Source organism: Mauremys reevesii, linkage group 7 (assembly GCF_016161935.1).
Source record: "Mauremys reevesii isolate NIE-2019 linkage group 7, ASM1616193v1, whole genome shotgun sequence".
Classification (NCBI taxonomy): domain Eukaryota; kingdom Metazoa; phylum Chordata; order Testudines; family Geoemydidae; genus Mauremys; species Mauremys reevesii.
The window spans coordinates 54,293,374-54,308,869 of NC_052629.1; the positions used below are offsets into that span (position 1 = coordinate 54,293,374).

The 15,496-nt window shown below is 39.9% G+C and overlaps 1 protein-coding gene across 1 annotated transcript in view; it reads right to left on the reverse strand.

Annotated features, from left to right (window-relative positions):
• Positions 1–15,496, reverse strand: part of NRG3 (neuregulin 3) — a 923,439-nt gene that overhangs the window by 218,812 nt on the left and 689,131 nt on the right. The window contains exon 3 of the mRNA XM_039546067.1: positions 3,835–3,908. Within this exon, the coding sequence (XP_039402001.1) occupies positions 3,835–3,908 (74 nt within the window). The remainder of the gene's footprint in view (positions 1–3,834; positions 3,909–15,496) is intronic.

Here is a 15,496-nt window from a genome sequence, read left to right on the forward strand (position 1 = left end):
ATTCCATTCACATTGGAAATAACAGGAGATAACAGCTATCTTTTCTTGGGGCAACCTCATTATCACTTGCAGAAGCTGCAGGAAAATGGCAACCCAAGGCTTCAGTCCCACTATGGGTAGTAGAAGATGGTTGCCATAGTGAATAAGAAAGCAGATGTCCATGAGACAATTAAAAAAAAAAGAAATAAAATCAAAACACCAAATATCACAAAACTTACAAAATGTTGTGAGGGTGACAACTCTGCCTCTAGCTTCCTGGTCTGATATCAAAGAATGGGCATCTGAGAGTTCATTGCTTCAGCAACTTTATCTTGATGTGCTTATACCAAGATGTAGGCCATTGTAGGGTCCTTATTTCAGCAATCAGAGCTTACTGTGCTATTGTGAAGGCACAGTCCTGTGAGGTTAGTAACAGAGAACTCGAAACTTGCTGGCTTTATGTGAAAGCCTAGGTATTTGAGAATCCTGTGGCACCTTATAGACTAACAGACGTTTTGCAGCATGAGCTTTCGTGGGTGAATACCCACTTCTTCGGATGCAAGACTTGCATCCGAAGAAGTGGGTATTCACCCACGAAAGCTCATGCTGCAAAACGTCTGTTAGTCTATAAAGTGCCACAGGATTCTTTGTTGCTTTTACAGATCCAGACTAACACGGCTACCCCTCTGATACTAGGTATTTGAGGGTATTAGCACAGCTTTCTGAGTTGTTACAGTTACTTTATAACCCAGAAATGTGCTTGAGTAGGTGGGAGTTTCAGGTTGAGTCCAAGACAGCTGGGACATACCTTGCACCATCCTATCCCAGCTGGTAGCTGGAATAAATTGTATCATGAAATCTTAAGACTTTATTCCATGCAATGAGCTGGCTAGTACTTTAATGCACCTGAGGTCGAAACCTTTTGCTGTCATGAACACAAGGAATCACACAAAAACTGACAAAAGTTTTGCCCACTACTTGGAATCTTGTATTTCTATTGGGCTATATTTCTGAATATTCACTCCTTTCAGTTGTGTCTTCTTCCTTTCCCCCTCCTGGATAGGAACATATGGCAGGTCAGATTTTGGTTTATTTTGTGTAATTTTATCAAACTTATTATACAGCATTTTCTTATACAACTTGACTTTGCTGTTGCTCCTCAATGAGCACTACAATTCACGATTTGGGTGGGGAGGGGTTGATTTGCATAGCTTGTGACTCCTCTCCTTTCATCTCTCCTACGTCCAGCAGGAAGGAAGGAGCAGGCTGGGGTTTTGGCTTCCAGTAGCTGGATAGACCTGAGGGAAAAGGGGCTGGGGGGGAGATGGCCTTTACATCCACCCTCAGGATTATAGTCTATCAAGGCCATTGGAAATACAATGCAAGTGGGCTTTGTTCTTTGTTTTAAAAATTAATCACAACAAAAAGTCAAGTCTCCTAAAATGAAATAGATCTTAAGAGATTTTAAGGCAACTTTGTTGCTATTCTGTCAGTGACTAGACTTTGCTTCCATCCTCTATTCTTCTGTTTCTTCTACTTGTTTAGTTTCTATTGACAAATAGGGTAACCTAATGCTAATTTGGACTATCGGGGCAAAGGAAGGATTAGTGTCATGTTAGTTCGATGTTTTTTATAGGCTTCCAGTAACATACCTGTTGTTAATGGTAATAAAATTAGCAATCACAGGGCCGCAGGACCCTCAGTCCTGATCTAATCAGTGTTGGTGATGACACAAAAACTCACAACTAAAATTTGGTAAAGTTGGGGATGTGTCAGAGCCTCAAAGAGCTAAGGAGATGTGCTTGTCAAGAAATAACATCAAGTACCGGTTCTTAGCACGCCCTTGGAGCTATACAAACCGCAAGCATTACTGGTACTAATTAATAATAATAAACTTGTGTTGCTCATTAGTCCTGCCCAGAGGGAGGAGAAATAGAAGCAAAAATACAGAATTTACTTATCAGCTAAAATAACATTTCATTATTTTCTACCAGATGTGCTTGTATGCACAAACACCACCAACGCAAAACATTTGTTTCTATTGAACACAGATAAGGACTACACATAAGTTGAATTCCAAGACTGCCTGGGAAAAATCTTTGGCTACTGGTCATCCTACCACAATTTTTCTTTGTGGGTGGGAAGATGCTTAGGCTATTCATTGACTTCAGTGGAGCTATGACAATTCATATCAGATGAGGATCTAGCTGCTTGCTTTTAAGTCAACACAGTAGTAGATTTGTGAACACAACCCATATTGAGCAAAATTAAATTATCCTTCATGATCAAGAAGTATGACAAGAAGATTTCAGCAGAGATTTAAAACACAGGACAGGCTCTGCTGGCTGCATAATTATTTGTAGTCAGTACCAACGTAAGCCAACTGGAATAACAGCGTCTCCCATGTGAATGGAAATAAGTATGAACAATCAACACAATGTCAAAAAACAACAGGAAAACATGCTTGAAGATCTGAGGAAATATTGGATACATTCAAAATATAAATTCTGTATGGTTTTTGTCCTAACTGCACCTTTATGAGAGTCTTTCCATTTACTTCATTGGGCTTTGAATCAGGCCTTGACTGGATTTCATTGCAATATCTCACCTCTAGCTCAGAAATACTAGACTACCATCTCCTGTTAGAACCAAGTCAAATAAGCATCACATCATCTTAATGTTACTGATTGATTTTTCTTCCCCTTGCTTTTAAAATCCATTGAAGCTGCCTGCCTGACAGCTGGTGACCCTAATGCACACAACTTAGTGGGCTAGAATCAGTCTCTTCATTGTAGACTATATGACTACAATTAAAGGGCAGGCTAAACGAAAAGCTAGACCAAACACAAAGCAATCTATAATGTGAGCCATCAGACATACAATACTGCAGAGCAACAGGTATCTCTGGCAGCAGTCATCCAAATAGCCTTTCCGACACCTAGCAAAGGAAGAAAACAACAAAAATAACCAGCAACAATAGAAATAGAAAGAAACAAGCATCATTTTTTTTAAAATCACTCTGGAAATATATTACTTTTTCCAAGTATAAGAAAGTAATAAGGGATTGGACATGACCCTTTGTTTTATGGCTTTTTTATTTTTCTTAAATAAAATTAAGATGAATAATTTGGTGCTATTTGTTAAATGGGATCCCTTTTTAGGAAAAGGCCTTGTTCTGCTAAGATATTTTACATACATTCTTATTCAAACAGAATGAAAATCAGTAACAAAACAAAAAAATAAACATGTGCCCGTCTGGTGCTTTTACATGCAGGAGGAAGTGTAATATAGTGCTACATTCTGTCCACTTTGCTCTTGGAAGATAGAGCCTTACTCCACAAGTAAAGTACAACTTCATGTGAGCCCGGGGACACGTGGTAAAGAGACCATATTTTTTCTAACTGTTTAATGTTGCACTTTAAGGAATATAAAATTTTGTACTTTTCAGTTCATCTTTTTTGTTCCTTTGGAATCATATTGTTTTACTAGTAGCACAAAACAAAAGGGTACAAAAAATAAAGGTTAGGCTCCTTAGCTGGTGAATATAGCACAGCACAATTCCATCAAAGTCAATGGAACTATGCCGATTTACGCCAGCTGAGATTTTGATCCAATATGTTTTATTGCTATAGATCCCCCTTTTCTTTTTAAAATCATTTACAGGGGTATGGATTTTTTTCCATCAAAAATTACCTGATCAACAAGATTTATAAGTCTGATACTAAAGGGATACCATTCTGTAAAAGCAATTGAAATTGGCCATAATAGAATCTCCAACAATAGGCAAAGGGTCATCTCTTATGGCAAGAGTTGCCTCCAGCATGTGATCAAATAGTAGAAAAATATTTGACATACTTGGATCTGACAAGATTGAGTCGGTTTTCGGCAAAAATTGGTCACAGCGGACTCCTTGGTAGCCCTCTTTGCACCTGAGAAAAAGGGGATAAATGACAAACATACGCATGTGGTAGTAAAAAGTGAATTTCAAGACATTACATCAACTGGAAACATTGTTGGCAATGCTGCAAAGGACTTACATATTTCTAATAATCTGAACCATTACCGAAGCAGCTTATTGCTGTAAATAAATAGGGTGATATAAAATAGTCTCTATTTCAAGAAAGCTTTCCCTGAATAGTTCTTGATCATTTTATATCAAAAGAAAACGTTTAAACGCAATTTTCTTAACTCCAGTAAAAAAGCAATTATATGCAGTAAAATAAATTATTATTACATTTTTTTACAGGTTTATAGAGCCTTGGTCTTGTACCAGATGGCACATTTACAACTTCTCAGTCTTTGGTTGTCCTAATAAAGAGTGAATATTTATCTTGTAATTAATTTTAAGGTCCTTTCTTGCCATGCCTAAAGGGTAGCATGTCTTTGGGCAATATTTCTCTCTCACCCAACTGGAGCATGCAAGCCAAAATGTCTGTTGCCTCAACACACTTTTTTTTATTTTATGGTCAGATTCTAATATTGTTATTCACACTGAATAGGTCCTTACTCCACATTAATCCCATTGACTTCAGTGAGACTATTTGTGGAATAGGTTACTATTCAATTTGAATATGGGAATCAGAATCCTGCCTTTAATTTATTAGTTGGGGTGGGGGAGGGTAGTGGCAAGGACTTATAAATGACAGCAATGAGGCGTCTGCATCACCAAAGCATCTGGATGTGATGTAAACAATACACTCATCTTAGTATTGACACCTTGGCTAAGAGTAAGAAAACAGCATCTTAACTCATATGATGGCGTTCAGGGACAGAAGCAGCCTTGACTCCTTCACAATATAACGTTTCTACTCATGGTTCCTTAAGAAACTGCCTTTTGTAATTGGAAGTGGCATCTAAAATGCTGCTTTTAGGTTAATAAATTTATGTTTCAGTGAGACAGGTACGTCCTAAAATCTGAGGCTAGAATACCACATTTACAGAATATGTGAGAGTACATCTGTGCTTCAAACATTCATACCAGACTCAAACTCAATATAAATTTAGAGAATCCAAAAGAAAGTCAAAGGATATTTTCATTTCAAAGCTTCTATCTCTTTCTGAGCTACCTCAAAACCTCCCTGGACTTGTCTACATTGGAAAATTACCATACATTACAGCACCTGAGCATGTGAGCATGGCTGTGAAGAATTGAGTTAGACGATTCAACTTTGCAATCAGTTGAGAACAGGACAAGTCATTCCCTCCTGGGACCAGGGTTTCATCCCAGTTAACTGACACGACGCTGAATACAATTTGACCTGCTTTCCACTTACCCCAATGTCAATTAGTACAGGAAGCCCAATGGCTAGTGTTATGCAGGAGGTCAGACTAGCCAATCACAATGATCCCTTTTGACTTTAAAATCTAAGAATCTATTAATTGTGTCAATGATCTGGATTCTTCACAACTGTGTTCAAACATGGTAAAATTGTATAATGTAGATTGTTATTGCTGAGTCACAAATAATTGAATAATGAACATTGTTCCTAAGAACAGAAGAGGGAGGACTCAGTTGTTTTTTTTTAAACCTCCAACCCTGAGGGACCAAAAAGTGACTCATGTAAGAGAACAGCAGACTCTAACAACTTTACAAGCACTGCACTCTTGAACTTATTTATTTGGCACTTCTCATACCCAAGTACCAAAATAACCCACAGAAGTGGTGCTGTTTTTCTACTGGTGCAACACATTCTATTAGCCGTTTGAAAAACATTTTTATTTGCCACTCTTATCATCATTCTACGATAGTAAATGTAGTCATGTTACCTAGTAAAAATACACATTTTATTAAACTGAACATCTGTTCTCTGCAAGTTGCAAAATTATATTTAGCATGGCCATATTCTACAAATACTCACCTCACTAGCTAGGGTGAGTCTTTGATGAGGCTCAGAGCAATGGAACCACCACCGCTCCCAGCAGGACAGAGAGGGAAATCTCAGCCAGGAGCAGCTAGAGCAAACACTATATATAATTCTCCCACTGATTCTTCCTCCCTGTCTCCTCCTGATGGCCTGCAGTCTCTGGGGGTGTAAGAGAGAGGGGGAAGGTGCTCCTTCTTTCTTTTTCCCCTCTTCCCACATCCCCCTTCTTCCCCACTCTGTTTGGGAAGGGGAGGAAGCTATACCTCACATTGCATTAGGGCAATGGAGCCTGTGCCACCCCATTCTTGATGCTGTTGGACAGGGGTTTGAGATGGGCCAGCTGACTAGCTCTTGCCAGAGCAGAAGGGTGGTGGTTGGCTATTGCTTGCTGTTGAGGCAGATAGCCGTTTGGGGGTCTCTGTCCCAAGACTACCCTTTCCCAGTCTTATGACGTATTCTGGATATCCTGTGATTCTGGGTAGCTAGGCTGATCTCCAATCTTTCATTTGTGGTCTGGAAATGATTTTTCCAATATGGCAACATTGGCATTCTCCACTTTCCATCCCAGAGGTCTGGTTTGGGTGTTTTATTTACATTAACTGGAACTTTGGATTGTTACCAATATAGTTGGCGGGTTAGAAAAGGGTCCAATGGGCTTCTTGGGCACAGACCCAGAGCACAACATTGTGGTGAGGTGGTAGGTTTCATGCTGCATGTGGCTCGCTTCATCTCATGCATCCTCCCTCCTGCATATTGGAAAGGAATGGGTTGGGAGCCTGGCTAGGCCTGAGGGTGTTGAAAGGGGGCATTGCCCTCATACCATCCTCAGGTTGGTAGAACCCAGAGCCATCAGTGCCCAATTGAAGTCCAATGCTTGGTAGTTTGAGAAGGTGGTGGTGGGGGGGCTCCCCATTAGCTAATTGTTTTAATAAAGGTGCAGCCTCCACATTTAACGATTCTATACTGGACATTTCTCATTGTTTCTCTGTCAGGATTAACGTACAACTCCATTGGGCTCTGAGAGACAGAGAAGTGCAACACTCTCAACTTGATTGAATTTACATGGACTAGCCTATAGAATTAGCCATTTCATTTTCACTTTCTTGCACAGGCTGATATAACATATCAAATTAGTCATATATTTTCAGTACTTTCATAATTTAAAAAAATATTGTTCATAGGCATATCACACTGAGAATATACTAGTTTAACATACATAAAACAGCCTTACAGAAAGTAAACAATATTTAAGAAGGAATTATTAGCTGTAGCTTATGTCTTATAAATTATTTAAAATGCTTAATTTAAGATTTGTCATGTTGCAAGCTGCAATGAGACCTGATCTACTATGAATATTACACCAATCTTGAAACCTTTGCAATCAAGTTTTGTGGGATGGCAGAAAAAGTAATAACCATTTGTGGACCCACTTTATACTCTCATTTGACAGTTAAAGTAGTAAAAGATAATGAAACTTGTTGATGTTGTGGCACTCTAATCCATGCTAAAACAGCCACTGTGCTTCTAAATTGGTAACTGTGCCCATCATCTTTGCTATGTCTGCACATAACACTCTTAATTGGCAGTATGCCTTTAAGAAAGTGACGAAAGGTTCCATTTAAAAAAAAATCACACATGTCACATTAATAAGTTCAAATAAATCCAAATGAGCTGGCTGAATATTGCCAACAAGCTGTGGAAATGATCAACATTATATTTATGCCTGTATTTGAAAGCCATGAGTAGGGAGAGAAATCTTGAAAATACTTAGATGAAATAGACTGTTCCAATGGTGACTATTTTATTATGTAACAAGCAAAGGTTTCTTAAGCATGCCTTAAAAAAATGGAGGTGGCAGAAGAAATAGATTACACAGAACAAAAGCACTGATCTGTATGTAAGACTCAGTTAAGCAGAGTAGTTAGAACACATGCTAAATTCCATCCCTATTCAGCAAATCAATTATGTATAGTCTAAGGAGCTTTGCTGTATATGAACAGACTTAAGCAAATGCTTAAGTGCTTTCATGAATTAGGGCCTTACTAAACAAAACCTAGTTCATTTTTCATTTTTTGTTCCCTGAAATAAACTAACGAAATGAATTTATCTATTTCTACATTCTGAATTTCATCCAAAGTAATTGTTTATGCCTAGAAATTAGAAGAAAACCAAACAAAAAAAATTGAAAATCGAATGACCCTACATTCAGAATACTATGAAAAAATAACAACAAGTAAAACTGTCTGGCAAAGTATTGAAAATCTTGCAAATAATGCCCCCAGCCCCTCTCCTTTCTTCTTTTAAAATAAGCATAAGTTTGTTTAATTATGGCAAGATTCAGCAGGTTAGCTGTTCCATCTTTCTATTGGCAGTTTTCTTTCTCTATGATCATGTACTCCAGGTCCTACATTATATTGTTGTGGAAGTCACCCAAGATATCCACTGTGTGAAAATACAAGCGTGCTAAAGGGTTGTCGAAGTTTCTATTGCTAATCCTTTACAGCTAAAATATATTTCCCACTGTGGTATGAGTAACAGCTTGTTTTCCTCTGTATTCTCCCTGTACACAACCACCACATATGCATAAATGTTATAGGATAAAAGATCCTACTGTTTATTCTCCCTGTTTGGACTACCTTCTCCATGTAATCTATTATTAATATTAAATGATATTGAAATATATGTCACTCAATGTTAGCACAGGAATTTGTTATATTTCTCAAATATGTTACTCCCTCTACTTTTATTAGCTGAGAGGGCTTCATTTACTAAAATAACTCTAGTTATTTCTTAGTAATAGTATAGTATGCAAATCTCTGAATGACAGCCATTATTAGACAAAGTGAAATTATATGCTGAAAATCCTACCCTTTAATTAGCTACTGCCCTCAGAAATCCCCATCTATATGATCATAACAAACATGCTACCTTAAACTGTTTTCTGATCCCCACCTAACCCAGGTTCTGTAATACAATGTAATTTGAAAAAAAGAATTACGCTGGGTGGAGGTAAGATGCACATCTAAGCTTGCCTAAAGAAGAAAGGACCTAAAGAAGTGAGGAGGAACAGGGAAAGATATTGTGAAGACTGGGTTTAAGAGATGTGGGAAAGGGGTCAGAAGTTGAGGCAGACATTTATTTAAGCATAATAAAAGGAGAATTCTGAAAAAGAGTATTCAGACAAAGCAAAGGAAATTATAGCAGCCAATCAGAATGCAGAGAACACAATACACATTTCTGTATAACAATTTATGCATGCTCCCTATTAATGCAGTAATAGCCATACCTTGAGCCAAAGACATACATATGAGCATTAATGGGAATCTCTAAGAGGCAGTGCCAAAGGGTTGGATTTTTATAAACCCATGACAAGGTTATTACCTCATAAACTGGAAGCATCCTAATTTAAAATAGTGAATTAGTAGTACCTACTACTAGTGAAAAGCAAAGGCTGAATAAACCCAGGACAGCCAAGCCAGTGTAAGCTTTCTCATATCTTCAAAAGTATCAAAAACAACACACTCAACAGTAGTCTTAGTGAGAAAAAAAATCACATTTGAATTTCTGCTGGATATGGTATATCACATTAATTAATTTCACATGACAGCATTTATAGCCATTACATTACAGATTACATCATGGAAACCTAAACAGTAGTAGCTATAATGGGATATGTATTTATTCTCAAAGCCAAGAATCACAAATCTATTTGAGGAAATGTCCCGGTGGTCTATAATATCTGACCAATGTTTTATTCACCACACAGATCCTGGCCCTGGATTTCGCCATTGAGTTCAGTGGGGCCAAGATTTCACCCATGTTATAAGAAGAAAGGGAAAGGGCTTCTAAAACAGTTAGGACTGATAGAGTGTTGTAAGTATCTGACTCATGAAAACATATTGCATACCCATATTTTTGGCTGTGGGTGGCTTTTTCAGAGATGATAGCATTATATCATGAGTGATTTGTATGAGCAATGCTAAGTTATGTCAAAATCTGTGAAGGAGTTAGCACTCAAAATTAGGTTTACACCCACTACCATCCTTACAGAATTACAACATAAATATATTATTTAAACTCCAAATCAGATAATTATTATAGCTGGCTTGCCAGAAATTACAGGGGTCTCATCACAAAGTGTATATCAAGCAGGGTGGATGGAAATGGCATGTTTACTTTCATGAGACTGCAGAACCATCTCAGCATTGTGATGCAGATACTCACTCAAGTCTCAGAATTAATGAGATTCTTTTATAAAGAGCTCATGTAACCAAATTTAACAGGCAAATTGTTAAAGGGGGAAAAATACTGTTTTTCTTAATTGTGGGAATGAACGTGGGCATTGGGCTGTGGGAGCTCAGACAGCAGGCAGTCTGTTCTCACTGTATGTATGGCAGAAAGCACGAGAAATTAAAAGAAGTAGGAGGAAGGGTGACAGCACCTAAAACAACAACAGTTATGAGAGAGTGCCATAGCAACGAAGGATGCTGACCTGGGTTAATCCTCGCTCTTGATCTTAATATCAGACCACAGTATATATAATTGAATACAGACACGGAGTAAGTCTCATTCTTTTCCTGAGAGGAAACTTTTGGGCTTTAAAGAGAAGTTACAAAAAACCTATCAGTTTTCAAAGGAGATTGCAGTTGCACTTGGGCCAGGTCTGCAGCATTACTGTCTAACCACACTCACTGGAGCCATATTTGTAAATATGTTTCTTGTTAGCATGGAGACATCACGCTTCCCTGGCCAGTGAAGATAGGGCTGAACTGTTTGATAAATCAGTCTATATTGTGCTATAGCTAAGTGAGACATAGCATTTAATTCACTATCTACAGCTAAATCAAGGTTGCAGGCAACCAGTTGTGATACATTCACCAGAAAACAGGGATGAATGGCAAAGTTACCAGCAACTTCCACTCCATCACGGGGACACAGAGCCAGCTAGGGTCAGAAAAATGAGCAGGGCTTGGCAGAGAGGGGCAGGGCTCAGAGTACCCAAGAGATATACTGATTTAATGCACCATCTGAGCAGGTTCCAAAGGCCTCAGATATAAACTAAAGTTGTTCTTTACAGTAGCAGTACTGCCCTTTCCCAGCAGTGAATAACTTCCTACAGATGTCAGCTGTGCAAACTGTATATTCTTCACCAAAGGGGTAAATCAAGACTCTAGTTGATTGCACAATCTCAGGAATCAGTTTATCATAGTTAGAGCCTTCCTACACTTGCAAGAGGAACCATGGACCAGATTAACCTGTATGAGTCAGCTGCTTTCTACCACGCCAACAATGCAAAATAGCCATACACTCAGGCTAAACAGTCAGTTAAACTGAATGTATGGTGCTCTGATGTCACTAGAACAGCACAAAGAAGCCAGAGTACATCAATGAATCTGGACTCAGGATAAGACCTTGGTCACAGGACCCACTTTTTAAACTTTCCTTAGCATCAAGAAAAACAAGGAACAAAAAGAAGCCCACATACCAATAGGGGTAAATAACTACAATAAATAGAACTGCTGTTAGCTGGCTTCTTAAGTAGCAGAATATGCTAGTCACAGAGTCTCAACAAACTTGTTTCAGAGTGGTAGCCGTGTTAGTTTGCATCAGCAAAAAAGAATGAGGAGTACTTGTGGCACGTTAGAGACTTACAAATTTATTTGGGCATAAGCTTTCATGATAAATCCCACTTCATCAGATTCATGCAGTGGAAAATACAGTAGGAAGATATATATATATATATGTGTATATATATATATATATATATATGTGTATATATATATATATATATATGTGTATATATATATATATATATATATATATTATACACACACACACACACACACACAGAGAACATGAAAATATGGGGGTTGCCATACCAACTCTAATGAGACTAATCAATTAAGGTGAGCTATTATCAGCAGGGGAAAAAAACTTCTGTAGTTTCTCGTTGGAGTCTGTTTTTTTACAGGTTGAAAGGGTTTTTTTGTTGAAGAATTGCGACTTCCATACATGCCATCATGTGCCAGCAATGCCCCTCAGACATGTACATGGCCAAACCGGACAATCTCTACGCAAAAGAATAAATGGACACAAATCAGATGTCAAGAATTATAACATTCAAAAACCAGTCAGAGAACACTTCAACCTGGACACTCAATTACAGACCTAAAAGTCACAATTCTTCAACAACAAAAAAAACTTCAAAAACAGACTCCAACGAGAAACTGCAGAACTGGAATTAATGTGCAAACTGGACACCAATAAATTAGACTTGAATAAAGACTGGAAGTGGATGGGTCATTACACAAAGTAAATACTATTTCCTCATGCTAATTTTCCCCCTACTGTTACTCATACCTTCTTGTCAACTGTTTGAAATGGGTCATCCTGATTATCACTACAAAAGTTTTTTTTTCTCCTGCTGATAATAGCTCACCTTAATTGATTAGTCTCATTAGAGTTGGTATGGCAACCCCCATTTTTTCATGTCCTCCGTGTATAGATATATCTTCCTACTGTATTTTCCACTGCATGCATCTGATGAAGTGGGCTTTAGCCCATGAAAGCTTATGCTCAAATAAATTTGTTAGTCTCTAAGGTGCCACAAGCACTCCTCATTCTTTCAACTAATTATGGTGGATTTGTTACTTTACTAACACTAAAGAGTGCCTTTCTTCACATAACTAATTTTCCAAAACATACTCTGCTATGATGTATATGCAGTACTTAGAATTTAGTGAATCATTTCAATGAACCAAATTACAACAGGAAAAAACCTGCCATAAGCAATAGCATTTTATTTATTTATAACTTTTACCTCTTCTAGTGTTTCTGATTAGTGACAAAAACTCTCTTGAAGTTTTCCTCAGAGTCAATCCCTTCCACCAGTGCCTCATTGCGGATGGTCCAGGGAATTCCCCACCACACAGTCTGTAGGTTAAACATGTTTGGTTTTTTTTTATGAATGTCAGTCTCTTGGCATTGCTGAGAGACAAACAAGTTCTAAAGTTAGTTACTGTAGTCTCAGTGGTCACAAAAAAAATCACAGATGAACATGACACATTTGAAAAGAACAGAAAAGTTTTGTAGGGAGATTGATGAAGAGATAATACTTGGGGGCACCAGCCCTTTCTCACTTTATGGTGGATAAAAAGACCAGGAGTACTTGTGGCACCTTAGAGACTAACAAATTTATTTCAGCATAAGCTTTCGTGGGCTACAGCTCACTTCTTCAGATGCATAGAATGGAACACACAGACAGGTGGTGGATGCTATTCAGCAGGTGACCAAGATAGGCAGGCTGCTTTGCATCCACCAACATGGAAGGGGGTGCCCATTTTTTTTCTACAGCTACTCCAGTGGCAGGAACAAGGGTTGTTACACTGACTCTATACCACTGGAAAGTCCCTGTGATGAGCCTTTTGTGGCCAGATACCTCACCTATAGGGCTACTATGTGTTGTAACTGCAGTACAAAATGGCCACATCATGGTGCAAACTATAACCCTATATCTGTAGAGAAGAACATATAACGTCTGCAAGAAAGAGTTACTTGGTATGGTTTTGTTTGAAAAGACTTCAGTGTTTTAGGGTTTTTCTATACACAGGAAAATTTACCAGCATAACAATGGCAGTATAATTCTACTGCTATAGATGTTCTGGTATAACTACTTGTGTAGACACACCGATATCCTAATAAGAGTGCCTTCCTAGGCCAATACATTTCCTCATGTAGACAAGCCCTTCCCAAGGGAAGCAGAGTGTTATAGTGAACCGAACACTAGCCTGGGATTCAGGATACTGTTCCCAGCTCTGCTGCTGGCCTGCTGGATAACCTTAGGCAAGTCATTTCACAGCTCCTTGTCTCCATTTCCCCATCTGTAAAATGAGGATGATGATACTGACCTCCATTGTAACATGCTTTGAGATCTACTGATGGAATTATAGTTGCTACCTACACCAACCATATGAAAGAAGAAGATGATCTACTGATTAGAAGTGCTACATCAGAGGCAGATATTCTTATTATTTTTGTCTTGTGAATGTGGACACAATGCTGTCCTGCTTGATGTCATTACATATTTTAAATAAATAGACCTGAAGTGGGGTGTGTTTGTTGTGCATGCATGTGTGTTTTCCTATTGCTTGAATTGCTATTGATTTTGGCCCGGGGTGGAGAGGGGGCAGGAGAGATATATACTGTGAATTACTTTGTTTGCTGGATTGGAGTATAGAAACATTGCTGACGTTTTGTATGAATGTAGTACATAGCTGCTACATCTGTACCCGAGATGAGAGGGGAACAATGTCAACAGCCCATTAGAGCTCAAATTATCTAAATATATAGTTTATTTATAGGTTTCCAGTTGTGTTTCTGAAGGGCCTAGCTTCCTTCAGGTCTTTCTTTGGCCACTTAGGGCCAGATCCTCAGCTTGCATAAGTCAGCATAGCTCCATTGTCATCAGCTGAGCTCCACTGATTTACATCAGCTGAGGATCTGGACCCTAGTCTAGCTAACATCTGTACAGGCTAAAATACATTATTCTAAGTGCTATGAATATAGTATTTGAGTCTACTATATTTCTAATACTGTCTTTAACATTCCTTTTTTTCTCTCTGAGTATGGAGAGAGTGTTATTGGATGATTGCTCAGATGCTCTGAGTGTTCTTTTATGTCGGGGTACCATTTTGTCACCCCTCTGGTTCAAAGTACACCTCTACCCCGATATAACACAAATTCGGATATAACGCGGTAAAGCAGCGCTCTGGGGGGAGGGACTGCACGCTCCGGTGGATCAGCGCGTCAGGCTCCGACACACTGCTCTGAACGGCATGTTAAGGATGCCGGGCCGGGGCCGAGGAGTTGCACGAGGGGGCAGAGGGTCTCGGAGGGAAGTCGGGGACAGGGAGCAGGGGAGAGTCACAGCCCGAGGAGGGGAGCTGCAGTGCAGGGGAACGTCACATAGCCTCCAGCTGGCACCAAGAAGTTGGGGAAGACATGTCCACGCGGAGAAGTTGTGGATCTAGGGCAGGGAGAGGTGCCAGTCCTAGACAGTGCCATGCAGGTGCCCCTGTCCCAGTGTTGGAGGGCTCAGCACACAGCGGGCCCAGGTGGCAGGCTGTGCTCCACTCGCAGCAGCGCCGGGCGGGTTCTCCGGGTCCATAGAGCACCACAACCTGCTCGCAGTCAGGGGCTCCATGCCCCTGGGGCTCCTCGTTGAGGAGATGGGCTGCAGAAGGCTCTGAGGAGGAGGTGAAACTGACTGAGCACAGGCACGCACGGCAGGAGCGCCCACTGATGGCTTACCCTCCCCTGGCACCGCGTGGGCATGGGGCGGGGACCAGGCACACGCGGGCACCTCGGGCAAGTCTGCCCGCCCTGTTCACCCTCATGGGCTCAGCCGCTGCACCAGGATGGGTAAACTCCGTGGACAGGGCAGCGACTGCCAGGCCAGTTCCCCCTGCCCCGCCCCCACAGGGCTCGCCCCAGCTGATGTGGTCGAGCAGGTGTGAGTGCTTCCGTGTGCCAGCTTCCTGGGTCCTAGCACCTGTCCTGGTGCAGCACATGGCTCAGTGTGGGAGTCCTGGGGGTGATTTGATGGGTCGGGGGTTCTAAGGGGTCAGTCAGGGGGCAGGAAGTAGGTGGAGGTC